This window comes from Gymnogyps californianus, chromosome 1 (genome assembly GCF_018139145.2).
Source record: "Gymnogyps californianus isolate 813 chromosome 1, ASM1813914v2, whole genome shotgun sequence".
NCBI lineage: Eukaryota > Metazoa > Chordata > Aves > Accipitriformes > Cathartidae > Gymnogyps > Gymnogyps californianus.
In genome coordinates, this window is record NC_059471.1 from 71,977,831 (window position 1) to 72,004,539 (window position 26,709).

The 26,709-nt window shown below is 43.0% G+C and overlaps 1 protein-coding gene across 1 annotated transcript in view; it reads left to right on the plus strand.

Moving 5' to 3' along the window:
- Nucleotides 1–26,709, plus strand: part of AFF3 (ALF transcription elongation factor 3) — a 328,610-nt gene that overhangs the window by 270,796 nt on the left and 31,105 nt on the right. The window contains 4 exon segments of the mRNA XM_050912014.1: nucleotides 13,113–13,278; nucleotides 21,116–21,518; nucleotides 21,521–22,158; nucleotides 24,717–24,841. Coding sequence (XP_050767971.1) covers nucleotides 13,113–13,278; nucleotides 21,116–21,518; nucleotides 21,521–22,158; nucleotides 24,717–24,841 — 1,332 coding nt within the window.

Sequence of the window (26,709 nt, forward strand, 5' to 3'; positions counted from 1 at the left end):
GGATTCTGGTACCTTAACACAGGCATCTAGAGTCACTTGAGAAGCCCTAAGATATGTAAGACATCTTTAGGGGCCTGACAGGTTCATATGGCAAAGGCAGCTAAAGACTGCTGAGATAGAGCTCGGGCACTGGACAGTGGCATAGAGGCAAATAAATGTTATCTCTATCCATTTTTTTCTTAAAAAGACAAGGTAATGCAAGGGGAAAAGGGAAAGATAAGAGGAAAAGGGAGAGGCAAGGGGAAAGCAAAAAAGTGAAAGAGGAAAGGCCAAGCGCAAAGGCAAAGGGGAAAACTATCTTGCTGATTCTGGATGTGACATGCAAGCCTCAGAGTCAACTGTCTGAAAGTTCAGTGCCTCTGAGCTGTACACAAAGCCCATCAATATCTTTCCTTGTTGCAATCTAAGTCCATAAGAAAGTGCTTGCCCCTTCCCTGAGAAGGCATTTGGTTATATTGCTTGGGAGTTTCACTCCTAAGTATTCCCTTTCAGTTCCCTGTGCGGAATGCGAACAGAGTGCTCTTAGGAATGGGAGATGCCTGCCCTGATTCATTCTTCTGAGGTTTTGTTTTTACTTTGCCCCTGAGGAATTCGCTATTTCTAATGACTTTTATGATGAATAAAACTGTCTGAAGGCCTACTGGGGTCTTCAAGCTAGTTATCAACAAAGTCATCTAGCACTTTCCCCTAGTGTCTAAGCTAATGGCAAAGACCCAACACTTGATCTTTCTTCCCAAGCTGAGGCTTGTCTAGCAGGGTTTAGAGTCATGTCGGGGTGGTAAAAAAATCCCAAAGAGTTACTTTCTTGCTGCACTGACTATGGAAAACCATACTCTCCTGGAAATGTATCTGTCCATCTCATCTTCTCTGCAAAGCTCTTGTGCAGAATTTTCCGCTTTCCCCCAGCTGCAGGCAGGTGACCTGATATACACGTGTAAAGAAATACTGAATGTATATTCTCACAGCTGGGCACTGAACTCCTAGCAGCAACACATGTTGACTCCTACACCTTTAACAGTCTCCCTGCTGGATCACACTGCTAAAAGTAAGTTCGTGCTCTGAAGAGGCCCACCACTTCACGCAGCACATCCTAGACCATGCAGGACCTCAGGCAGGCAGAGGGGTGTTTGAGGTACTACAGTAAGACCAGAGTGCCGGAAAGGGACCATTAGCCTGGGGCCAGAGAGAGGAAGGCGGCAGCAACGGCTTGTTGTGGCACTGGGAGGGAGATGCAGCACCAATGAGCAATATTTCTCCCTGTTCCCATGCCCTCTCCCCACTATCACATGTGCGTTTCATTTCTGCCTCCCTGGGAGAGGCAGGGAGAACAAAAGATACATTGAAGAGTAGGCAAAGGCACCTAGGCATGCCTTAGTGATACTGTAAATTCATAAGAAATCTAAAAAGATGCATGGAAGTTAATGAACAGCAGAACATGAGAGATACGGATTGAAAGGTATATTGGAAGATATAAGTTTAACTACATCAGGACACAGCATGGTGTAAGACCAATTTTTTTTATTAAAATGTCATACAGTTCTAGTGCTTTTCTACTAGTTGATAGCACATTTCACAGAAATAAAGGATTGATAACATCCTGCAGGAGGGTGCAGCTCGGGAGCCATTGAGTCCAGACACATTGGTACCACACTCTAGATTAATAAAGCAAATAAAATTATATTTACGTCGTAATTTATTTCTGCCTCCCCTCATCATCTGTGTGTGCATGAACAAACCTCAAGTTTGCTTTCCATGGAGGACATCTAACAAAAGGATGTAATTCACATTTGATTTTTCCTTTGAATTGTAAAGGGCAATTTATATAACTCTTTCTTAACATAGATTTATGTATTTGTGCTTATCATACTTATTCATTGTTTTTCACAGGCCACATTATACCTGAGGAAGGCACAGCAAAGGTTACTAGTAGGGGCTGCTCTCTATTTTAAAATCCTTCATCAAGTATCTGCACACTGTGTTGCTGGGTTACAGTGGGTCAGATCCTGATACCCTCACCAGACAGACCATTCCTGCTCTTCAGGAGCACTTCTGGGTACTCCAATCCAAGCTGTAAAGTGCGATGCTACTAGGCCAGAATAAGGGGTCAAAAATCTGAGCCTGGTCAGAATGGGAGAATTTTTTTTCTCAGTGGCTCAGACCCCTGAAAACCTAAGGCTGCACCACAGGCAAATATTCAGCAGCTGAAAATTGGTTTTAAACATCCTTTATTTTGAGCTAGTATGTCAATAATAGGTAAACAGCATATCCTGGGCAACTTTTTCTAGAAACATATTAAAATAGTTTTGCATGTTGCTGGAAAACAGGCTGTACTTCCATCAGAAAGGAGAACAGAAGAACCTTTTACAAGTCTTCAAATAATCTCAAACTAATTAGCTTTTAACATCCTCTCTGCTACAATTCGGGGCTTTATTAGCTGTTCTGCTTGCCATTCCTGAGTCTGCCTAATGTCTTCTGTAGAACAACTATGCATTTTTTCCAGGCATTTGTCATTTCTTGAAATGTATAAAAAAGAGCACTTGGATTCAACTAACAGGCCATCTAAATGCTGCTCTGCATAGGGAGTGATATATGCTGACAAGGAGTAGAAGTCAAATTTTCTTTATATGGTTCTTTATGGTGAGCAAACCTACTTAAAACAAGCTCCTTCTCAAGGCAGCATATTGATTAGAGCTGACGGGCCGAAAAGACCTTTGGGAGACAACAGAATATGGCTTGAGTCAAAGAGTAACACTAAAGCTGGCAGCAGCAACATTAAGAGTCAGTAAAACCTGAGAGAGTTTGTCTCACGCTGAAATTTATTGCACCCATTTGGACAGCCATTATGGTAGTTAGTAATTTTATCTGCACAAGTTCATCTGTATTTGGACTCTCAGAGCTTAGCAAGAGGTCTTGCAAGGCAGAACCATACCCAGGGCCCTGCTGACTGAGGCAAAAGACTGCCGTGCTGAAGTGAGGTACAATTGTGTCTGAAGATTACAAAAGGCTGTCCGTTTAGATGGCCAGCCACAACATGAGTTATGTTAACAGTAACTCTGAAATAAGGTGATGGTAGGCCAATGCAGACGAAGATTTTCCTTGTCTGCACTGCAGTGGTTGTCTTCTGCGGCTTGATGAAGCTGTCACTCATAAGCAAAAATTGCTGTTTTCTTGGATAGAAGTACATCTGTACTTCATGTTTTAGGAAATAAATGAGACAAGAAAAGTAACACCCAGGCTAATTTCCAGAGAAGTGGTATCAAATTCTCCTGATGAGACATTTTGAAGATGGTGGATTAATGCCACTCTACAGAACATTTTGCATTGCTCCTTTGCCTAACCTAGTTTCTGAATCTACTGTGACTGATGTTCCATATCTTCACTGATGATCTGTTCCAGTGCTTAATTACCTTTATCTTTGCAACATCTCTCCCAGCGGGCTGAAGCTTATCCCACCAAAGACCAAGCCACTGGAATCACCTTCAAAATGTTAATGGAGGATCTATTCCTGAGATGGGTGGTACTGATATCGTTGAATCCGACAGGGGATCAGCTTTTAATAGTGCTCTAATGAAATAGTGGAGCACTGAGTTGGGAGTGGATATAGGTCTTCATATTGCATACCACCCCCAGTCCTTAGGACAAATGGAGACAGTTGACCAAACCCTGAAAGGGAAATTATGAAGAGGAATCTGAACTAAGTCCCCCTTGATTCCCATACAGGTCACAATGCACATAGTGTTGGGCATACCAGCCATACTGTTTAAGCGATCCTTAGCATCCTAGGTTCCCTCTAGTCCATCAAGAGAGGTAGGAATCTCCAGAGGGCATTTTTGAGTGCTGAAGTTAGGCACTAGTTAGGTCCTCTTGTAAGTTAAGGGCAGAAAAACTGTATGCCTACCAACCCACTATCCTCTACCTCACTGGCCAGCTATATCAAGATCTGATCAAGAGAGTCCAATTTCCCCTTGATTTAATTCAGCTACATTCTTTTTTAGTCTTTTTAAGCCCTGCACAATAGGTGGAGTCCTGACTATATGAGTCACATGACTTACTTGTTCACAAAGTCAGAAAATTGGCTTGGTTGAGGTCTTCAGGTGATCACCCAGCTGACCTTTAAACAGTCCTTAGTCCTTGTCACTCTTTAGACTCTGCATTTCCATTCACCCCTTACTAAATTAGAGCATTTCTTCCTATTTTCATTGATTTCAGGTATAACTTCCTAATTTTTTATTTTGCTAAAGCACAAGGATCTCTCCTCCTACTGTCATATGTGACATCAAGATTTTGTGAGAAAGGGACTCCTATGGAGCTCTTCCTCTCTCTTGAAGGGCCATCAGTCCAGAAGTCATTCTTCAGATGGTAGGATTCAGCATCTTGAGTGCTTCCCTGTGACCAAAAGAACTTGTGCAGAGCCTCATGACATCTTTACTTTCACATTAGCCCACTCTAATGAGACCTTCTGACAGCTGAGCCCTGAGCTCCTATTCCGTGTTTGACTTATCAGGCAAACCAACTAAATGCAGGCATGTTTTTAACTCATGTAATGGGAATTGGAACAGAGCTCATCTCTAGTGATATTTACCTTCTTCAGTGAACCTAAGTAATCTGATCTCCCTTGGGCAAATGAACTCATGTTCTCTGGAGACCGTTGGCAATTGTATGCAGCAACTCCTGATGCTGCCAGGAAAGGAGCTTCCTCAAAGTGAGGAAAGGAGGAGAGACAGGTGGAAAAGAGGAAAGATTGGAAAGTAGCAGTGTCCAGAAGAACACCCTTGGTTATCACAAGGAATCAATGAGTGCCAGAAAGACATCCAAAGCTTCAGTATTATTGGATATGGAAAAACTATGCCTGACCACAGTCTCAGCCACTAGTACCATATATCTGCAAGTGCTCAAAGGAGACCTTTTTCCTTCTTGCAAAGTCTGTCTACATTTCTTACCCTTTCCCTGGGCCTTTTGATCTGATGTGAGGGCTAGATTCCTAGAGGAGAAGAGGAAAGGGTATATCTCCCAAGAGAGTCCTTTGAGTAATGCTGCTTCCAGAGTATGGTGGTCACTCTTAGCCACCTTGAAGGAGAACCTTCACACATTGAGGGCATTAAAGGTCAAGAAAAGTGTGTGTTTTACATTCCCTTTCAGATGTGTAATTCAAAGACACTGCGTCTGATTTCCACCCAGCAGCAGAAGTTGGCCTCGACCAGACAACAGAGGGGATCTCAAATAGAAAGTTCCTAACATGACCAAACTGATGAAGAGAGAAAAATAAAACTTCTGGGGTACATATGAAGGAAAACACACAAAAGCCATTGCCCTTGGTCTCAGGGGGAAATCAAAAGTGGTGTTGTCTGACTGAATCTTCTCAACAACTTCACCCACTTACAATTTATTTCTGCCCCCCACCCCCGCCTCCTCCAAAAAGTCTCTGTAGAAATGGTTTCCTGATTTCACACTGCAGGCAGGAGGGTGGCTGTTCACGGACTATTCTCAAAGCTGTTCATCATTCTCCAGGCCACTGGTCCAAGGGCATGTTCCAAGGACAGTATGGGACACATAGGCCGTGCCTGTCACTTTTTCTTTTTAAGACACTGTACTTTGAGCCATTAAGAGACTAATTATACTACCAAGGTAAAAAGACTCTATCACTCCTCTTCTACTAAAGAGTTAACTTTCCTGGACCAGGGCATCTCTCTGCTCATATTCAGCTGATGCAAGGTCAACGACAAACACACCGAGGAAGTCAGAGTTGCTTTATTTTTCTTGTGAGCAGGTCAAATAAAACACTGCTGATGCTCCATTTATCTGGAGCGACAAGCAAACACTTGGCAGCGGTGGAAAGCATACACTAGAATCTGGCACCAGGCTCCTAGCACAGCTGTCAGCCTGCTGACTAATCACTTCATCCCCACGCTAATGCTGCTCCAGGTCTATTGGACCCTTTCATCTCAGATACCCCGGCACATGCTCCTCCTGATAGAGCTATTTATACAGAGATATCACTATTAATTGTTATGTAGTGTTCTATTTTAGGAGGGGTTTTTTAGCCAAGGTTTTTTTCAGTGGTTTTCTCTTTCCTACCATATTCCTTCAAGGTGGGAGCTGTGATTCTGCTGCTTCCAGTATCAACCAGGCCTTAAGTAGATACCCCCTTGCCAGACTGAATTTTCTTGAGGGTTTTTTGTATGTGTGTGTGCATGAGCTTCATAGCTTGTTTTTCTAAACAGCCTTTCCTATCAATTTGTTTTTCTTTGGTGACTATTCTGGCAATTAAGCTGCAATCGCACAGGGCACACCTGACTCTGAAGAGACCTGGTTTACCTTAGGTTTGCATTATCGGATGATACTTGTAGTCTTGTCAGCACAAACTATTTAAGCAACTCCCAAGGACAGTGTTAAAATATAGGTGGAGTCTATGAACTCTGTTCTTGGCAGCTGTGCTTTATTAGTTGTGCTGTGCAAAAGTGGTGCGGCTCAGATAATGCAGTGCTTTCACAGAAGCATTATATATTGTGACAAGCCAAACAACCTCCAGGACTCTCACTCATCATGACTCCCATTTCATACCTCATCCGTTATAGGAATGAGGTATGAAAACATTTCTCTGTTTCCTAAAGTTATTAACAGACGCCCGGGAAATCGTTTACCTGGAGAAAGGGAAGTGCCCAGCCTCATTTTTTTGCATTCAGGCCTGAACAGCCAACCATGGCAGGGCTAGCTGCTTTTTTTGTTAGTGAACAATAGGTTTTGACAATCGGTAACTGTAAAGAACTCAGACGGTTAATTGGTTTCATGCTCTCGGTTAGCAAAGGTACAAAACCATAAATTTGTGTCACTTCCGTACTCTGTTCGGAACAAGGATATCCAAGTGCTTTTTAAAGAATAACGAAGGACGTCTCCTAACACACTGAAGGCAGGCAAGTTCGGTCATCCTCATGTATGACTACGATGGTGACCAGAGCCCTGGAAGGGTCGACTGATTTGGTCATTCAGACTTGACATGGCAGAGCTAAAACTAGAGCAGAGGATCCTTATACTCACGTTTGTATGTTAAGTACAGAACCAGCCTTTGTATTTTAAAACATGGAGGTATCTGGCTGTCCTCAAGCAGGTGAATATTCTAGAGTTTATGGTATCATCTCCTTTTTCTCAGCATGATTTTGGCCTGAAACAAATGGACAATGTCCACATTCATTCTGTAGGCTATCCTTACAGTGCTATTTCTTGGCATTCTACAGTTGCCTCAGAAAATATCCCAATATGTTCTGTTACAACATTGGGATGGCCTGATCTGCAAGTCCAGATAGACCCTCATGGTAAGCATGCTTCAGATGTCTTCACTGAAACAGAGTTTGAAAAATACACAGGGGCAGCAGCAAGAAGTGGGCATTTCTGTTGCCTCTGTGATTCATTCACAATTATCGACACAGGAATTTCCCTACTGTGTGCATGGGAGACGTGCAATATCTTCAGTGCCAGGCAGCAGAGATAATTATACAGATCTTGGCACGATGTTCTCAGTTTGTGCTTTGAGGAAGCACCATGTGGAATTTGCTTCTTGCAACAAAGGGATAAAGAGTTTTCCGTAAAAGACCTTTGCTGGGTTTTAGGTTGGCTTCAAGGGAAGAAGGAAGTGGTGTTTCAGATACTTTAATCTGGAATAAAATAGAGACTCTGCAAACAGAGCTCCTTTAAACTGTGGAATATGTTTTCATCACTGAGTTTGAAATATCATTTCAGAGTCTTGGTCAGATTTGCTGTTTGATTTTAATCAGTGTAGCATAATTGAAGTCAATGGAGCTATGACAGTTTATACCAGCCAAGGGACTGGTGTCTGTTTCAGAGTATTGTTTTCCCACAATTGGCCTTGATCTTCCAGACAGTGATAGCTTTTCTGGTTATTTCAAATACTGCAAGCATTCATACAGCCTTTCTTAGGATTTTCCCAAACATTTGTGACATCTACAAGTTCAGATCACCTTCTCCGTGTTTACCTCTCAGTGTTGACAATGTGATCCATAACAGTGTCATTTGTTTAAAGTCAGCTTTTCGCACTAATTGTTGCATTCCTCTTTCCTATGGGGAGTTAGGGCCACTTGGTAGTTGCACAGTGCTTGATGGATGGTACTGTAAGGTGAGACTTAGAAGAAAAATAGTTTAGATATGCAGGTGACACTGGCTAAATATTGTCCCATCTCCAGACATGAAAACAAATACAGCAGAAAGTGTCTGATAGTGTTACTGAGCTTTTTGATAAGAAGGTTCTGGATACAATTCTTGCAAAGTGAAATTACTCAGACCAACTGGACTCCAAAATATGAAGCATGAGCATTTGCGTAGCCTTTGCTGTGGCTGGAAAAGTATTTCAGAGGCTCACTCCGATATGTTTTCTTGGCACAGTCTTTTCTTCAAGGCCTGATTCTCCTTTGCTTTGCGTTCCTGATAATCATTCATACCTGTGTAAAGTAGGTATAAAGTGCTTTCATATTGTAACGCAGTGAAGAATTGGGATCGCAAATTCTTCAGCATAGGAGGCATTTTTCTCTTTTGAATCCATTTAATATTGTTACCAAATAATTGCAGTTTGTTAAAGAACTGCATCTGTTTTACTTCTACCTTGATCAGGCATCCATGCTGTCTGTCTTTGAAACGCTGAGACTGAATTCATGCAATGCAGCATATGCTTAGCTGTCCGGAAACTTCTTGTGGCCAGTGCTGAACGCCATGATTTATTATGATGGAAAGGAGTGCAGCTGTAAGCAGCAGCTTAATATGAAGCATAGAGTAGGACCCAGATCCAGCATGATTAACCTCAGGAGGTCTCTGAGGCACTGAGGCAATATCTGATTTGGGAATCTCTCTCCACTGACAGTAGCAAACGCCTGCACCTTCCTGCACAAGTGTTTAAACCACCTTGATGCTGTTCAAAGCCTGGCCATGGCCATGCAGTCTGATGGAGCTAATAACTGGTCCCACCACAACTAACCTCTCAGGCTTCTCCAGGGATTGAGATTGCTCCACCTTTCAACTTGGATCACAAATTAGTTTGAGTGGGGAAGAAGTATTAATCTCCCCAAATCACTGTGTTTCTGAACCTGCACATCTGAGAAAAATTGAGGCAACAAGGTATCTAGCAGTTTTTCAGAGAAGGGTGACTTGTCCACTAGGCACTGCAGGAACATAGGTTGTTGGAGACTTGCATGGTGTTGAGGTGCCCAAGTCCCGTGTAGCCAGGATGATGGGAGATACCTGATCAGAAGCTTCAGATGGTGTGTTGGTTACTAAGTGATCGTATTACTGAACTTCTGGCAACTTTACAAGGTATTTACTCTCTCTCTCAAGTCAGAGTACATGTTCTGATCAAGGGCTTTAAAGAAAAGTGGTTCTTACCCAAATTGTTGTTTAATTACTTAAAATAAAAATATCATTTCTATGATGTAGTAATTAATTCTGGGGCATAAGCCAGTAGCAAAATATGCATGAATGTTATGTGCCACAGTCATTAAAATGTAAATCGGTCTTTTATTTTGACTGCATGATCTTGCTTACATACTTTAGAAAGAACAGTCCAAAATGGAAGTCGCCAATTTAAAATAATGGTCATTTTTTAATAAGAATGGATGAAGAAACATGTAACTGTTTTCACCCTGGTCACTATAATATAATGAGGATCCTTGTAAGAATACGCTATATTTAAAAATGGAAAAGGTAGAAGGGGGACAGGAGACTTCAACAGTATCAGCATAAATGGGAAAATATTGTAATGTTAAATTTTTGTAGTATATTGGCTACCATTAGAGCAGCAAACATAGATTTCCAGATGTTTGTGAAGAGTCCAACAGTTATATTTTATATCTATGGCTGTAGTAACAATTTCTATTCAGCAGCCTAGAAAAACATTTCATGTCACAACAGGAAAGAAATATTACTATGGGGGTTTTTCTCCCTCATCCCCTATATAGCAATTCTGAATACTTCAGTCAATGCCAAACAAAAATGATGGTTTAAAAATTAAAACCACAGTCACTAGGGGCAGGACATAAATGTGCAGATGTTTTGTGATGTTGAAGAACTTTTCAGGCAACAGTCATAATGCTGTTGTGGAGAGGACTGGAAATCCATCAGAGTCGGACACTGTCAAAACCATTCCCTAAGCTACACCGTCAGAAAAGGCAGTTACCTTTTCATAGTCCCTTAAGAAAAAAAAGAAGAAAAAAAAAAGAAAAAAAAAAATCAAAACCAGAAAACCTACTCACAATGGCCTTTATATAGCTCTTACTATTTTATTAGCAAGGGATTGACTGTAATCTGTTAATATAAGTGAGCAACTTATATCTAGAGTTTACTGGGCAACCTGTACAAGTGGAAAACTGCATTGTCCCAAAGCAGTGCACAAAACATCAATTTTCCTTCTCCAGGAAGGAAAATTTTTACTAGCTTATAAGCTGTTTCTGTTTCAGGCACCTCTGTGCCTTAATGCTGTTACACAAATGGCTGCCTGAAAATCTTGTATTTACCACACCTACCTGGCTAGACAAAGGGACACCATGAATAACAACAAAAATAGCAGAGGGCAAGTTTTTAAAGGCACTCATTGTAATTGGTACATTTAATGCCCATGCATGATGACAGACCTCTTGCCTCCCAAGAGTTGGCAGGCGCTTCTGCGAACATGCGTGTAGCACCGAGCCATCCTGCCGGTGCATGAGCTTTTACTGTTGCCTCTCTCTTCTGCCTGATGGTTACAAGGATGGAAATAAAGGTCAAAAATATAAATTGATGTCAGCTCCTCCCTCTCCTGTTTATTTTACTTGCTTTAATTAGTAAGGTGAGATCACAGGTGAGGTCTTCTGCACTGCCTGGCCCCACTGTGCCTCGAAGGATGCAGAAGGCTCTCCAACAGCGGCACAATTCCCCAGGCAACCAGAAACTCTCTGGAGCAAGAAAGCCACGGGCAGCTGTGCCGCTTCCTAGCAAAAGGCAAGGGGGACACTATAAGTAAAGGTGATGTGCTGGGAGTACTGGCTTGTGCAAGACAGGTGGTCCAGTGGGGAAAGGTTGGCATGTGTTAGGGGAGGCGGGGATAGGGCCAGGAAGCGTGCGGCCGTGGGGAATCATGGAGTTGAAACTGCATCTCTGATGGCCTGGCCTCTTTTCAAAGCCCCAGAAATTGCCTGTCATATGTGGCTTGTGTCAGGTACTAGTTTTCCAGAATGAAATGCACCATTAGCAGGTAAAGACAATTCATTAGGTGCAACGTAGCAGAACTGTAATTAATTATTAGATATTTCTCACAAAATGCATCTCCAAGATCCCATTGCATTAGCCACAATATTGGACTGATGGAGCATAAACAAGGGTAATGATAAACACCGGTGAATGGAGTTGGGAAGAGATGGTTATTAGGGTACCGGTGTGTTTCATGTGGGGTTTATTTAACAGTCTCATTAATGATCTGGAAAAGGAAGTGAATAACCATTTAATTAAGTTTGCATTTGATACTAAATTAGAAGTTGCTGCAGACACCTCTGAGGGCAGAGAAATAAATCAAAAGGAGCTAGAAGCATGTGCGGTAAAGAAGAAAATGAGATCTGGTATGAAGAAAAAAAGCAGGCTAATGTCTCTGGAAGCAAATAATCAAAAATGTAGCTATCAGTGGAGGAATTCTGGAGAAAGCAGTGTTGAAAGAGATGTAGGAGTGTTAATGGACTATATATTCCATCACAGCTCGGGTATATGTTTACAGAAGCAACGCATCAAGGAGCAGGAAGGTAATAGCCCTTCATTGTAGGGCTCTAGTGAGAACCCATCTATAATGCTGCACTCTGTTTTGGGCATCCTGTTATCAGAGAGATATAGACAAATTGGAATGAGTTCAGAAAAGAGCCATAAAAATGATCCCATATCCCTGGAGATAATGACTTATGAAGAAAGATCAGAAGAAGTAAATGTGTAAGGCCTTATCTGAAAGATGACTGAAGTAGGGCAGGAAAACAGCCTGCACATATGTGAAAGCAAAAAGGGAGGAGGATAATTTATCATAGTAACTATTAGTAATAGGATGAAATAATAAGTAACAACAATAAATTTTAAAAGGGCAACTTCAGGTTGAATGTAGGGAGAAATTTCTGACAGTGGAATTTGGGTTAGTTTGCAGAGAAGTTTCCCAGGGGTAAAAGTAAAAGCTGCATTCAAGTCATTTAAAATCATATTGGACAACTCACTAGAAAATGCACCCTGCTATAGGGAACAATCTTCCATTGCCTGGGGAATAAGCTGGATGACTTAATAGGACATTTCACACTCAAGTGTTTATGACTGTGATATTTTTAATATGCATGGTCAACTATTTCAGGAAAGTATCCATTTCTTCTGCTGTCAGGCCTGATAATACAAACACTGGCATGCAAACATAACTTCTAAGAAGGCAAGTAGCTCTGCTGACAGCACTGCACTGCTGACGTGCAAAAACACAAGCCTGAGCTCTTCAAGTTCTTGCAGGATCAGAGTCTTAGATCTTGCAGTTGTCAATATCAAGATGGCATATACAGGTAACCACATCATTTACGGGTAGGTGAAGAAGTGTGCAGAACAAAAGATGGGGGTCGGAAGCTCCAGTGAGGATGTATTATTATTGTTATTATTATTGTTATTGCTATTACTACTTATAAATGACTGGTACTGTGGAGTTCAACTCCGTTTCTTAACTGTTCACCTTTTTCATCTCCTGCTTTCACTTCTGTGCAGTGTTCATTAGACAGTGTAAGACTGCTTTCTGTACTCTGTTTTTTAACGTTTAATATTTTTAATATATCCTAAAATGTCTGTTGAATGAGAAAAGAGACAAGCTGAAGTGAAAACTTGACCCTCCCTCAGATGAAGAAATGGCAAAGGCTATGGATTTAAATGGATATGAGGGTAACCTCATATTTTCCCCCCAATTATAATAATGTAATGTTGAATTCACTTCACCATTCATTAGCAGCAGAGACAAGCTCACAGCAATTCAGATAGGTATGCTCCCTAAAACACTATGGTTTTTACATGTGGGTTTTTTATGTTCTTGTTTTCTTCTCTTCCCTCCCCGCTCCCTGCTGGGCTGTGTGTCGGGCTGGCAGCCTGGTGGTGCCGCAGTCCAACACCCGAGCCTTGGGACTCTCCGGCAAGGGGTCGAGCAGCAGCAGCTCCAGTGAATCCGAAACCAGCTCAGAGTCTGACTCAGAGAGCGAAAGCAGCTCCAGCGAGAGTGACGGCAGCAAGCCCTCGCATTACTCCAGCCCAGAGGTAAGGGCTTCTGCTCGTTTATGATTTAGGGTGGCAATCTGTTATTACACCCACTCAGACCTCTTTCCAGCCAAGCCAACACAAGGAGGCTGTGGGGAGATGCACAAAAAAATTGGAAGAGAAAGGCCCAGGGATCCTCCTCCTGGCATGCTGTGAAATGCAAGTGGCAGGGGATCCTGGGGCAGATTAAAGCATTTGAAACAAAAATGAAGAAAGAAATAATCCTCTGATATTTTCCTCAAATTGGAGATGAGTGGAGCGCCTTGCAAGGCGCACAGCTTGCTTGAAGTTTTATGCAACTCTGCCTCCATAGCAATGGCTTGCTTAATGCCTAAGTCCTGATGTGGGCTCCCGGCACTGCAAGGGAACGAAAGGCTTCTCTGCACAGGGGTGCTATTATAAAATCAGTTTGAGGGTGGATTTTTAAAGAAAAACAGTTGTTTTTCACTCACGTACTTCCCTCACCTCATTCTCTTAAGTGAATTATTCTCTGCTACTCCTGCCTTTGTGTGATTTATTTTAATCCACCTCCAAAATGGACTAAACCGAATTGTGCAAAATCATGGTGCAAAACATGAAGCCCAAACTTGTCATCTGGAAAGCTAGTACTGAAAATTTCCACATGTAGACAAGCCCTAGCCAAATTACAATTAAGCTGCCAGTGCTATGCCGCCTTCTGCTTTCACCTCTGCAGAGTGCTCAACAGACACGACAAGGCTGCTTTCTCTGCTCTGCTTTTCTACCAGGACTGATGTTTTCACATGTTTTGGTCAATACACAACTTTAGTATAAAACCATGAACTCCACAGCCACATCACACACATTAATGTATGTAAAAATATTCAAAAATCTAGCGGCAAGATTGTAAATACACATGAAATATAGTCAGTGTATTTTCCTGCTCCACATAAAGCATCCAATCACCGGACTTCTCCCCCCAAAACTATGTGTCACCTATTCTCTCACCCTGAAAAATTATACTGAATAATCAGCAAGCCTTTCCTCATCTTTTGCTCCGTTATTTGGGGCCATGTTTCCTATCAGGCAAAATGCAGTACTTGCAGAAACATCCTTAATATATTTTTCTCAGGTTCTGTCACTTTTGTTCCTTATTTAACAGTTATCTTCCTTTCTGTCTTTCCTTCACAGTACTTTCAGATCCATTTCCAGTTAATTTTCCTCTCACTTTGTCCCTTTGCTAAACCTCTGCCTCTGGTTCTCTTTTGTCTCTATTCTCTTCCTTCCAGCCTCTCTTCCCTGTTGCCCTCCCTGCGCTACCCCATGTCTTATTTCCCATTCTGAGCTCTCTCATCCGACCTGTTAAGACCTTGTTCTCTCTCTGCCTAATTCCCTGCTGGAATTAGTGCAGAGATCTTGCACTCGGTCTCTCCTCTCCCTGCGGGATCTCAGAAGGCGGAAGTAAAAGGACAAAGAGAAGAAAGAGAAGGAACCATTGTGGGCGGAAGGAAATATGAGATAAAAGAAGCAGCGTAGTACCCAGGAAGGGAGGAGTGTTTACTATCTAGGCAGATACCTGTACTGCTTGGACCCGAGAGCAGCAATTCCTCAGGGAATGTGGGAAGTTAATTAACTGAGGCAGGTCGTGGATTTCATGAAGTCAAGCAGGGGACTGAGAGTCATGGAAACGTGGAGGAAGTGCCTCCTCTTAAGCATTTTATACATATCCTCTTGAGATCGGTGGAACTACTTTTGTACAGAGCCTGAGTTATCAGTGATCGTTGTCATGAAACAGCTGCACTGCTCCAACAGATTGCTTGTCTCTTTGCATTATATTTGTGTGGTTTGCCTTCTAGGACATGCTGTATGAAACATGCTTATACGAAAATGTAAATGACTCAAAAAATGTGATGGCTGCAGTGGTTTTCATAGGTCATGCCTTGATGGGATATGGGAGAGGCCACACATGGATAGGGTCAGGGTGTCCCAGGGAAGTAGGTAGGATACCTGTGCTTTCCCCAAGGGCCAGTGCTTTTTCAGGCCCATCGTATGACTGATGGCACCAGTTCAAAATACGCTTATGTGATGTCTCTGACTGGAAGTCCTGTCTGCTTTGCATTAATGCTTTAACTTACATTTATGCACCCAGTGAAGCCATCTTTCTAAAGTATATGCCACGTTCTTACCCAGTAAATGGAGAGAGACAGGTCCTTGGAAGCTCTTTGAAGTGAGGCCCTGTCCACCTAAATTTAAGTAGTGGACTCAATTCCAGTCCTACTCTTAAAATGAATTTCATCTATTGGATAAGAGAAAAAGCAAATACATCTTTGCTTTTGCTTTAGCATAAACTGATAAATTCAGGTACAATGAACTTGAGTACTCCAGCACAATGCTGGGCAGGAAATGCATATTTCCAGGTTGGGAGGAACTTAATCTGGAAATCTGCAGAGGCCTTCATTCTTTTTTTTTTTCCATAATCTGAAATATTATACACATATACTCAAAGATTTTTATTTCTAGGACAGTGTGTCTTCTGCATTTAAGGTCATATAGAAATTCAATTGCTGCTTCATTTCTTCTGTATTTTTTTCCTCATCTCATTTTGAGATCTGTGAGCTGTTCTCAGGTGTCTAAATGCAGTTGCCTAGAGTGTAAAAGCAGCTCATTGTAAAGCATACATATAAAATAGATTAGATGAATTGCACCCTAAAAGTGTCTGTTTCTTTCCATTGACTGTTTAGAGCCTGTAGTGACTAGCTCAGCTGTCTACACTTTATGTCTGCAGTAAACTAAGAATAATGGCTGAGCTAGAACAGGAGACAACATTCAGACTGGTTTCAGTGATGTGGACAAATTAAGGTGCCTCAGACATTAATGTGAGTAGTTACAGTTTTGTAGACTGCCAAACCTGAAATTATGAACAAGGGACCGAGGCTTCTATCTCCTGTTTTTTTGCTGAAGTCATGAATTCTTTGCATGACCTTAATTAACATCATAAATGAGGACTCTGGAAAACAATGACGTCTTGTCCTTGCAATTATTTCAGATGGTAGGAAAAAACCTTGAGTGTCAAGTCCATAGAAAGAGCTACATCTCAAAAGCTAAGAATTTGGTTTGTTTGTTCTTTGTTCCATTGAATTATCCTGCAGACCTTTAATAAGGCTGAATCTGGTTAGACAACAGGGAATTCCCACTATGCAGGGAGGACTAGAAGGGGGAATGGGCAGGAAGGAAGCAGAGAATTCATTGCATGGGACAAAGCATCAGTGGCTAGTCAACAGTAACCAGGCCAGAAAAGAGAGGTGTCCTGTTCTGGGCCCCACCAGCCCCACACACCACGTACAATGTCCTTTACAGCCTCTGCTGTTGTGACTAGTTCACAACCATTAAAGTTTTTTCCTCTTTTTGAAGGATTCACATATACTTTTTGTCCATGCTTATTCCATCATCACAGGATATACTCTTTCGTCTCAAGTCCCCACATTGTGACTGACCAGGTCAAAGCTGAAGTGATTTGTAGGGTTATGCTCTTCCGCACACTCCTCTCTCATCAGCAGAGAGCCACCTCCTGACCACTGTGCATCAAGTCCTTCAAGTGCCTAGACATCAGTACCAGTGGCTGAGGAGCCACTGCCTGTGAATCCCTGCTGTTCCCTCAGGTGCTCTGTGGCATTGGCTCTCTTCTCTTTAGCTCGGAAAATAGGAAGAATGTGTGTATCTAACAGACTAGCTAACTGGTGAGCATGCTCCTGCCACCTCACCAGCCTTTCTTCACTGATTTCATTAGGGAGGCAGGGGAAGAATAGTTGTAGTTTTAGGGTTGCAGGGTAGGAGGGGTACGTTTTCTGTATCTGTTTTGTTACCAATAAGTTTTTGCTTCCCATCTTAAGTATAGCCATGATTCGATTTCCTGACTGGTACACTCAGAAGAAAAGGAGATTTTACCACTAGACCAACTGTAGACACTGTCTTTACCTTTCCAAATAGGATTCATAGTCTTTAGCTGTCCTGGGGACTGTCTTTGACAATGACTACAAACTAAACTCTCCCTTCCCTCCAGAAAACTCTTTGTGGCAGGAACCACCTCTTACAGTATATGTGTGCTGTGCGTAACACATGGGAATCCCCAGTTCTAATTTGATAAAGTGCTAGCAGCAGTGCTAATAGTAGCAATAAAGTAGTAGTAGTAGTAGTAATAATAGTAATCATCATCATCATCATCATCTTCATCATCATCATCATCATCATCTATGCGTTAAATACAATGAAAAGGCACCACATTTGTATGGGGATTGCCCTGAATGAAATCTTTGATAGCAGGGCAGCACAAGCAAGTTATCATAAGGGTAAATTAGTATGTGGATTTACAGTAGGCGGAGTATACTGCAGGGATGGCGGATAGTTCAGTCCACAGTGGGCTAAGTAAATGCACATATTATAGGCTATCTAATCTCTCAATGAAAGTGGTGTCATGCTTCCAGTTTACCATGCTATTAGCTACACCTTAGGTCCCTCTTTGTAATAACAAGTGTAGAGTGACCCCATTACACTTTTACATTGTTTAACAGCCCTTTACCCCAGAAAGTGTTTCTGGATAATGTTTTGACAAAGGTTTCTTTTGGATGCAGGCCACTCGTGCCTCTGGTTGCACTTGTAGCCTTGAAGAAATCTGAGATATATAGACGTGCTGTGTGGGAGTCATCCCACCTAAATTTGGACACTTCTACTGTAGATACCTACATCTGCTCATCACCTCAGCCTCCCCTTTACAGTTGGTGGAGAGGAATAGACGTTTTTAGGGCCCAGCCCATCTGGGCTATTTCAAATGTCTATTTCAAGAGGGAATTTTTCACACCCTAGAAGAGTAGTCCACTGACTGGAGAAGGAACTCGTTGACTAGCTCAGATATAGGTGTCTATGTTGTACAGATGAATCCACCCACAATTTTTAAGGAAGTGTATCACATCCTTCTGTTTCTTGATGAAGCCTGGCACATGTGTACATCTGTGGTGCATTGGTCCCTGAAACTGTCTTTGTCTCGTCAAGTTTCCTGGTTTGAGTTTTCATGCCAAACCCATATTTCATTGCAAGTCAGCTTCATCACAGACTGTTATTCCTATTACTGCTGCCCATCTAGGCACCATCAGCTTTATCCCAATTAAAAACTGCCCAGTTCTCTACAGGGCCTTGAGAGCAGCATATTTCCATGACACAAAAACCAAGGGACAGAGACCATTCTGCTATCTGATCACTCTGGATATATATTTATATATATTTCTATCCTTATGTGCTGCTGAAAATTTCCCACTTTGAGCAAACCAACTTTTCTTCCGTAGAATGGTATGTGACATGCTCAGGGGGGTGATGTGGACTGGAGAATTAGGGATTTTCTTTTCTCCCACAAATAATTGCAGCTGGCATGTAAAGTGGACTGGCAAAAACTTTCAAGTGAATTTTCCCAATCCCTTTTTTAACCAGGCCTGCTCTTCATTCTTGGCTGTCATGATTTTGTTCTCTTGCAAGGTACCTTGTTTTTTCAAGTGATTTCAAATACAGTACTTTTCAGTTAGAGCAATCAATTGAATAAATTACTTCCAAAAGTGAATTGGCATCACTCATGTACACTGACAATCTCAAATATTCCAAAGGTGTATCAGGGCCCAAAAATAGTGAGAAAAGTTTCAAAATTCTGATTTTTTAAATTTCGATTCTTTTAATTTACCTGATGGGCTGCAAGCTTTTTACTTTTAGGAGATGCATCGTAAAGGGGGTTTTAGCAGACACATCTTAAGGGTTGTTTTCAGCAGCCACACAGATTTGAATTTTTATTTAAATAAACCCCAGAAGTGCATCTAAGCCCATGATTCTGAGAGCTGAGGCTTTAAGAAAAAATAACAAGTGTCCTGAAACTCCTGACAAAATTAGTAAAGCTGGCAACATTGTTGATCCTTTTTATTAGACTTCATGGTTGGCTTATAGGTTGGTGGGACTGTTATTATTCTGCCTAAATAGCAGACATATCACTCTAGGAAAGTACCACATTGCCAAGTGATGACACTGTAGCAGTTAATCACTGTTTTTTGCTGGTTTACTGTGATCCCTTGAAATCCATATTTTGTGAACCACTGTTTTCAAGAATTACAAGGTACATAAAGAGACAGAATGGGATGTAACAGAAAAGCTGGAAGTTTTTTTGAACTTTTAAGCTGCCCTCACTCTGACCTATACTTATGGGCAGAGGTATATTTTTCCCCACGTGCTTCTGATGTATGTCCTTTTCTTAAGTACACCTGAACAGTGGAAAGACTTCCATGTATAGTGAACCTTTTATTATATATCCAGTAAATTCAGTATGTGCACAATGAATGGCACCAAAAAAAGCTATCTGTATTTTCAGCAGCAATCAAAAAAAAAGCTGTTTATTTTAGATAGAGTTAAGAGTTGTAAAAATATAACTTCATCCAAGAGAAATACTGCCCATCCATTTTCAAGATTTACAGCTCAGGAAAGAAATTCCTCATGTAAGATATTAGGGAGTATGCTTAAGAAAAAATAAACTTAAGCCAATCCAGCAAACTTCCCATAGGTATTGGCTAGCTCAATAATGAGTAAATTAGACACTTTTGTGAGAAGGAATATTTGTGTTATATGAATTCTGATGTCTAACTTTTTTGCTTATTTTAGGAGCCTTTGCTCCATGTAAAGCGAATACAACCCTCAGTGGGTGATTCTGGAGACGCCCTTGGCTATGCAGGAAACCTATGTTGCCCTCAGGCACCTACTTTAAATAAGGAGTTAAGTAAGAGATTCTTTTAAGTTAGAGACTGTGGATATTCTCTCTTGAGCAAACTTTCTTCCAGAGCATTGATGGTTTTCATGTTAGACTCACGACACACTTTTTGATTATTCATATGCAACAGCCTAGTGGATCAAATTTTGGTTCCAGTTAAGGAAATTAGGAGACTTTTCATGTTGGCTTCTGCAAGGTTAGGTTATGGCTGGCCATCTACTCCATCATGTATTTCTTTTGGATTTTTTTGCCTTTCCTCTTCATTTTATTACATTCAAATTACTGATTGCAAGAAGCACTAGAAAACACTTGCACATTGTTCTGAAATAACATTGTCTGAGCTGTGGTTACATTTGAAATCATGATTATCCCACTTCTTCACTGTCCAAACACCATTATGTTTTAGATGCTCTCTTATAACTTGATCATGTTGTGATAGGAACAAAGAGAAAAACTAAAACAGCCGCACAATACTCATAAAATGAACAGTTGACAATATCACCACACAACAAATGTTTGTGGGATCTCACAGGATTATAACATCAATACCAGACCGATTACATGAATTGCCAGGTTAGCCCTCCAACTCCCCACTACATGCCACTTTGTACGCTTTTTAAATGCTTTTCATATTTATTGCGATGGCGCAGGACACAAAATACATGTCCCTAGCTTTCCTACTAGCTATCCTCTCTTAGCCTCAGCCGTACCCCTGCCTTGTTTTCCTCCCTTCCTATCGCCATTATATTTTCTTCTATTTGGAAACTTGGGAGCATTTCCCAGTAAAGCCGATGCCAGTAGCGCTGCGTGAATCATCCTTAGAAATGATGATTCATGGAAGCTGTCCTCCTTCCCAACCTCATTCTGAAACCAAAAATATCCCCACTTGAGTGGCATGCCCCACGTCTCCCGTCCCGCTGCGCAGGGCCAGTGCCAGGGGGTTGCCATGGCTTAGGGGCGGCTCTTTGACAAGAGGAAAATCTCTGTGGTACCGGGAGGGACCTGGCATTTTGGTGACCCTGAGGGAGCCCTGGGGCAAGGGCAGCAGGGTCTCGCCACTAAGCTCATTGCCATCTGTTTGCCTTTCAGCCTGAGCCGCCCTCGTCCAACAAGTGGCAGCTGGACAAGTGGCTGAATAAAGTCACCCCACACAAAGCACCCATCCTGACCCACCATGACGGCCCGGCGCTGGAGGCCCATCCCTACTACGGCCACGTGAAGGCGGAGCGGCAAGAAAGCGAGAAGACCCCGGCCACCGGCCCGGCCGAGCACTGCAGCGGGGAGGGCCGTGCTGCTGCCACCGCTGCCGTTGGGGACGGACCGCGGCCCAGGACCGCCAACAAAGCACCAGGCAGCAAGGGCAGCCGGCAAAAGTCACCCCCCGCCGCTGACGGCGGGCCTCCGAGGCGGGCGGCGGGGAAGAAGGCACCGCGGCGGGCCGAGAGGACCTCTGCCAGCGACGGCCCCCACTGCCCCAGTGCAGAGGAGCCCCCAGGAGCCACAGCTTTCCGGAGAGCACTGCTGGCGAGGCATCGAGGGCCCGGCCCGGTGGCGGCAGCAGCGGCGGTGGCTGCAGAGCAGGGCACCGCCGGGAGCCCCGTTCGGCCACAGCTGGTGAGAAGCGTCGGGCCCGGGGGCCAAGCAAAACGGCACCCAAATCCAAGGAGTTCATCGAGACCGAGTCTTCATCCTCGTCATCCTCCTCCGACTCGGGCTCTGAGTCGGAGCGGGAGGAGCATCCGCCGCCCAAGGCGCCAGCAGCGGCCGGGGCCGAGCCGCGCACCAAGGACGTGGGGACCGGCGCTGCCAGCAAACCCCACGGCGGCTGCAGTGCCTTTGGCTCCATTAATGCCAGGACTAGTAGTGAAATAGCAAAGGAGCTGGAGGAACAGTTTTACACGCTGGTTCCTTTCGGTAGGAATGAGCTCCTGTCTCCTCTGAAAGACAGTGATGAGGTAAAGTCGCTGTGGGTCAACATTGACTTGGCTCTTTTGTCCAGGATTCCAGAGCGTTTGCCCGAAGAGCCACTGGCCATGAGCGCTGGAGCAAACCAGGTGGCTAGCCTCCCGCAGGGTAGTAGTGCTGACCCCCCCGCAGAGAAGGGTTTACCGAAATCTAGAAGGAAACGCAAGGTGAGCTTCAGGGGGACCGATCGGGGCGGGTAGGGGGGCCTCCAGCAAGTGGGAAGCAAGCATTGCTTACACCCTTGTCCAGTGCTCAATGGTGGTGTCTTCTCCGGGCCAGCACTTCAGAGCTGGGATTTGTCCCCACTCGCCACGTAGGAACTGGCTAAGCCCCAGGGGAGATGCCATCCCAGGAGGTGGTGAAACTCCTGGCCAGGAGGGATCACAGCCCCTTGGAGACGGTGTTCACTGCTGGCGTGCAGCTTTCCACACCTCAGTGAAGGCACTGCCTTTTTAGTAGGATAGTTTTCTCTCCTGAGGCTTCTCTCAAAACCTGAGCATTTGGAGGTGATGCTTAGGTCGACAAAGGGACAACTATCTCTCTTGTCAGGATCTGCACGATATCACTGCGGGTGTGGAAAAAGAAGAGGCAGCGTCTTTTTTCCCCTCAGATTGTCAACAAGAGGCAAGCCCTTCAGTCCCAGCAGGGAGCCCCAGCTTCATGGGGGATGCACTCGCAGAGACCTGGGACCTGCCTGGCTCTGGGACCTGCCTTCCTCGCACCCTGGCGGCCCCCTTTTACCTCAGGGCTCTCAGAGAGATGTAGAAGTGGGAGAGTAGTCCATTAGCTGCCCCCTCCCCAGGAGCACCATCACAGCAGCCGGGTGGTCACATCCACCCCTCCACCCTGCCTCTCCCGCATGCTTTCTGAGCTGCCGGTAGTGCTGAGGAGAAAGCCCCCGCCACCCCATGGCCACAGTCTGTCCACCAAGGAGGCTTTCTGGTCTGTTTGTACTGATCTGACCCCAAAAGCCACTCTGAACTGGAATCACGATCTGCCTAATTGCTGGGCAGTTTTACTGTGCAGTCATCTGTCACCCTCTGAGCTACTGTACGTGTGCAGATTGATCTGTATATTTTTGAGGACTGTTTATCTAAAGCAGTCTTTCCTTTTTTTATCTTTTTTTCATTTTTTGGTTCTTTTTTTAGTATCTGAAAGGTGGCAACCCTGTTCTAGCTACTAGTAGAGCCATAACAGAGAGCCCTGATAAGCTTTGAGATGTGTTTATCTGCATTTTCTTTAGGAAGTAGCATGGAAGTAATTGCACAGTAAAAAATGATTGGAAACAGGTCAAGAAAGAGTGGCAGAAGCAAAATATTTATGATTTAGGCCATAGGAGATGCCAACGTGATAGTGCCAGGCTGTACACCCAGAAGGAAACAGGAGGACACGATAGAAGAGCAAAATAAATGCAGTCATTCTAGAAATGTTTAATCTGACTTTCTGTGGCACATATTATCTTTTACTCTTCTGTCTTAAAGCACTGCTGTTGGTGGTGGTTTTAGTGATATAATAAATACAAGGCATTCCTAGAGTACGAAATTGCCCCTCAGCCTGGAATAAGACCCTCAATGGGACAGCTGCTATGCAAACTCGCAATATGTGATCCCCCTTCCCAAAAGACTTTATGAATAAGACTAATAAGAATGGATTATCAGGCATAACTGCAAAATTAGAAAGAAGTCCTTATCACTTCCACCTCTGTCATGATCTCAAGAAGATGGGCAAAGTAGAGACAGAGGAGGATGGTTAAGCACTGAGGTGTGAGATCTTCACTCCTGTGGAGTGTAAGCTACAACGTTAACCCCGTAGCAGCGGCCACAGTGGCAGTGGGTAACACAGAAAATGTTGTTGCCATGCAGCAAGGCAATAAATACAGCAGAATTGACAGCTCACAAGAAAAACTCAGCCAGCACTGGAAATTGGAGAAGTGTTAGAAGTGGAAAAGGATGTGGATTTTGCAGGAGATTGGGAAAGCAGAGCCTTTGGGAGCTGATGATGGAACCTAAGGAACGTAACATGAAATTAAATAGTGGCAGGAAACATTGGCTATGTTCATACTAGTAGGCCAGATAGGGCCAGGGTGCAGTCCCAAGTGGTGGCACACAGTCACCCGTTTTGCTTAATTGTTAACATGCTTGCTAACGTGGTTTTGGCCTGGGTCAACTTCTGTTCTTCCAGACAGTGTCTGGCCCTCGCTCGGGACCAGACTAAGGTCCCTTCCCAAAAGGCAGTCTGAATGTGACATAACCTGGTTTGAAGGAGGAGTGAGATGAGTGCATGGGTGTGAGCTGTGCCATGCCAGTTGGCCTCAGGACCAGTTGCTGATCTGTTGTATTTACTAGTGTATGCATAGTCACTGATGCCAGGAAAAGAGAGGGAGAGACAAAAGAGGTATGAGGTTGAGGACTAGGCAAGAGAAAAGCGCACAGGAGATGGGCAAAGAGGGCAATATACAGAAAAAATATGCCAAGGTGCAAGTGGGGAAGTGGTGGAAGCAATTCAAGTTTTATATTCTACTCCTTTGTTTACACACTGCCTCTTTAGATTTTATTTTTTGAAGACAGGGACCAATCATCTCTGATCTGCGTTAGATATATGCTCAAAGAAAGTGTCATCATTAATACCAAAAGGCCAGAAAATACCAGTCCCTGACTTGTTGAAATACTTTTTGATCTGTAGTAAATCTAAAACCTACAAGATTATTATTTTTCTCTTCATTCAGTGTGAGAATGAGGAAGAGTGCAGAGACATCAAGAAGACTCACTTAGAGCGAGAGAGTTCTTCACGATTAGCTGCGTCTGCCCACAGCATCACAACAGCAAATCACTGCAATATGAATGAAAATAGGTAAGCGTTTTCCTTCTTATTTACCACTGAGTCATACAACTAGTTGCAGTTTAATGCCATGTATTGTTTTTTTCCTTTAATAGGATTTATTTTTTAATTATCACATTTTATGTTGAAAAATTTCCCACTGCATTCTCCTTTCTTCTGGTTTAACGAACAAGTTAGCAGCTCGTGACACATTTATATACTTGCATTTTTTTCCTATTGCACAAAGAAGTTGTGAGTTCAAGTGTGAGGCTCATGGAATAATTATAGCCAGAGCAGTGCGATTGTCCGAGACGTATTCGCAAACACTGTGTTGTAGGTACCAATTCACACAGGCAACCATCTTATAGCCTCTTCTTTCCTTACAATGTTATAAGTTTCAAACTTAAAGTTTGACTGTATAAATACATTTATCTATAAACTCTATGGAAAAGATTGAGAAAAATATTCATAACAATGCCTGCAATACTCAGTTCCAGAATATATTTGAGATCCAATATTTTTGAGATTACAAGCAATCTATTCTGTGTAATTAGTAAGTATTTTAGGACAAAGAACTCAGACTTTAAAAACAATGAGATTTTCAAAGGATGCAGGGCGTGAAACAAACGATGAATATTTAGCATTTGCTGGCATGGTTTATGCACACAGACCCCTATGAATGTCAGATCAATCATACTGAGTTTCTCTGGAGGCTTCCAACAGTCAAACTTAGACACGCATCTTTTCAGAGTTCAGCTGCATGCTGCTTAGCACATGCTGGTCATCAGTATTTTTTAAAAAACCATTTTCTGGTAGTATCAGGGTATCTCTTGGGGTGAAACTGCTAAAATTAGAGAATATTTGTATTTATTGTAGTAGGCTTTTCTATTGTACACATCACTGATGAGTTTGAGCAATTCTTGTCATTAATACTGGAAAAAATCATGGAGAAAATGAATATATATAGTGCTTATTCAAAAATATGCATTCAATTTCTTTGTCCTGACATGTCACATATGTTTCATAAAGTGAAAACAATACACAGAACAGTTTGTTTTACTGTGGGTGATTGCATGCAGGCATGCCGTTCCCGTTACCGCAGTGTCGTATGTTTTACGTCGCATTCATTTTCAGAGAATAGCATGGCTGTCATAGCTTGCTATGTCACAGGGTTAATTTTGTGCTTCCTGGAAGCAGGACAATAATTTGTGTTTGCTTGACATTATATTCAGTACTCCTGGTAGAAACTGTACATTAAAGAAACAAAGAAGGTGGTCTTAAATGTATATTTGCCTCCTAATTCTTCCCTGGTCTGCCCTGCTTCCAAGATGTTTCTGTGGTTTATGCTACTGTAGGACACGATATCAAATGCTAATATTCCCACAGCTGAGGATGGGCTACTGAAGCTGTAGCTAAACCAGCAGTGCAGGTATCAGGACCTCCTGTCCCTCTTGCAACAGGCGGCTGCTCATGCTGGCACATCCCCCCTCCAGTTATGCCACCATAGCTGCCTGTGAGGGTCTTCTGTAAATTCACTCAAGAAACTTGTCTGAAACCAGAACTCTTTCTCTCTCTCTTTTTTTTTTTTTTTTGGCTGCATTATTATTATTTGGCTCCCAGCAGAGCCACACAGACAGTTTTGTCAGCACAGCTGAGGGCTGGTAGCAAAGAGAGGAGCAAAACCACCTTCAGACATGAGCATTTTCTACTGTGGAATTACAGTCTGAGGTGCAGATTAAGCAAAGCCCTGTTTGACAAGAAAGGCTGCAGCGTCAGGCAGAGATACCCCAAAAGTCTTGCACCTACGTCGGATGCCACAATCTGCCCAGTCCCAGCAGACGACAGCTCACTGCAAGTTGTTCTGCGTGGCTTCTCAGTATAAGATGATTGTGCTGCTGCAG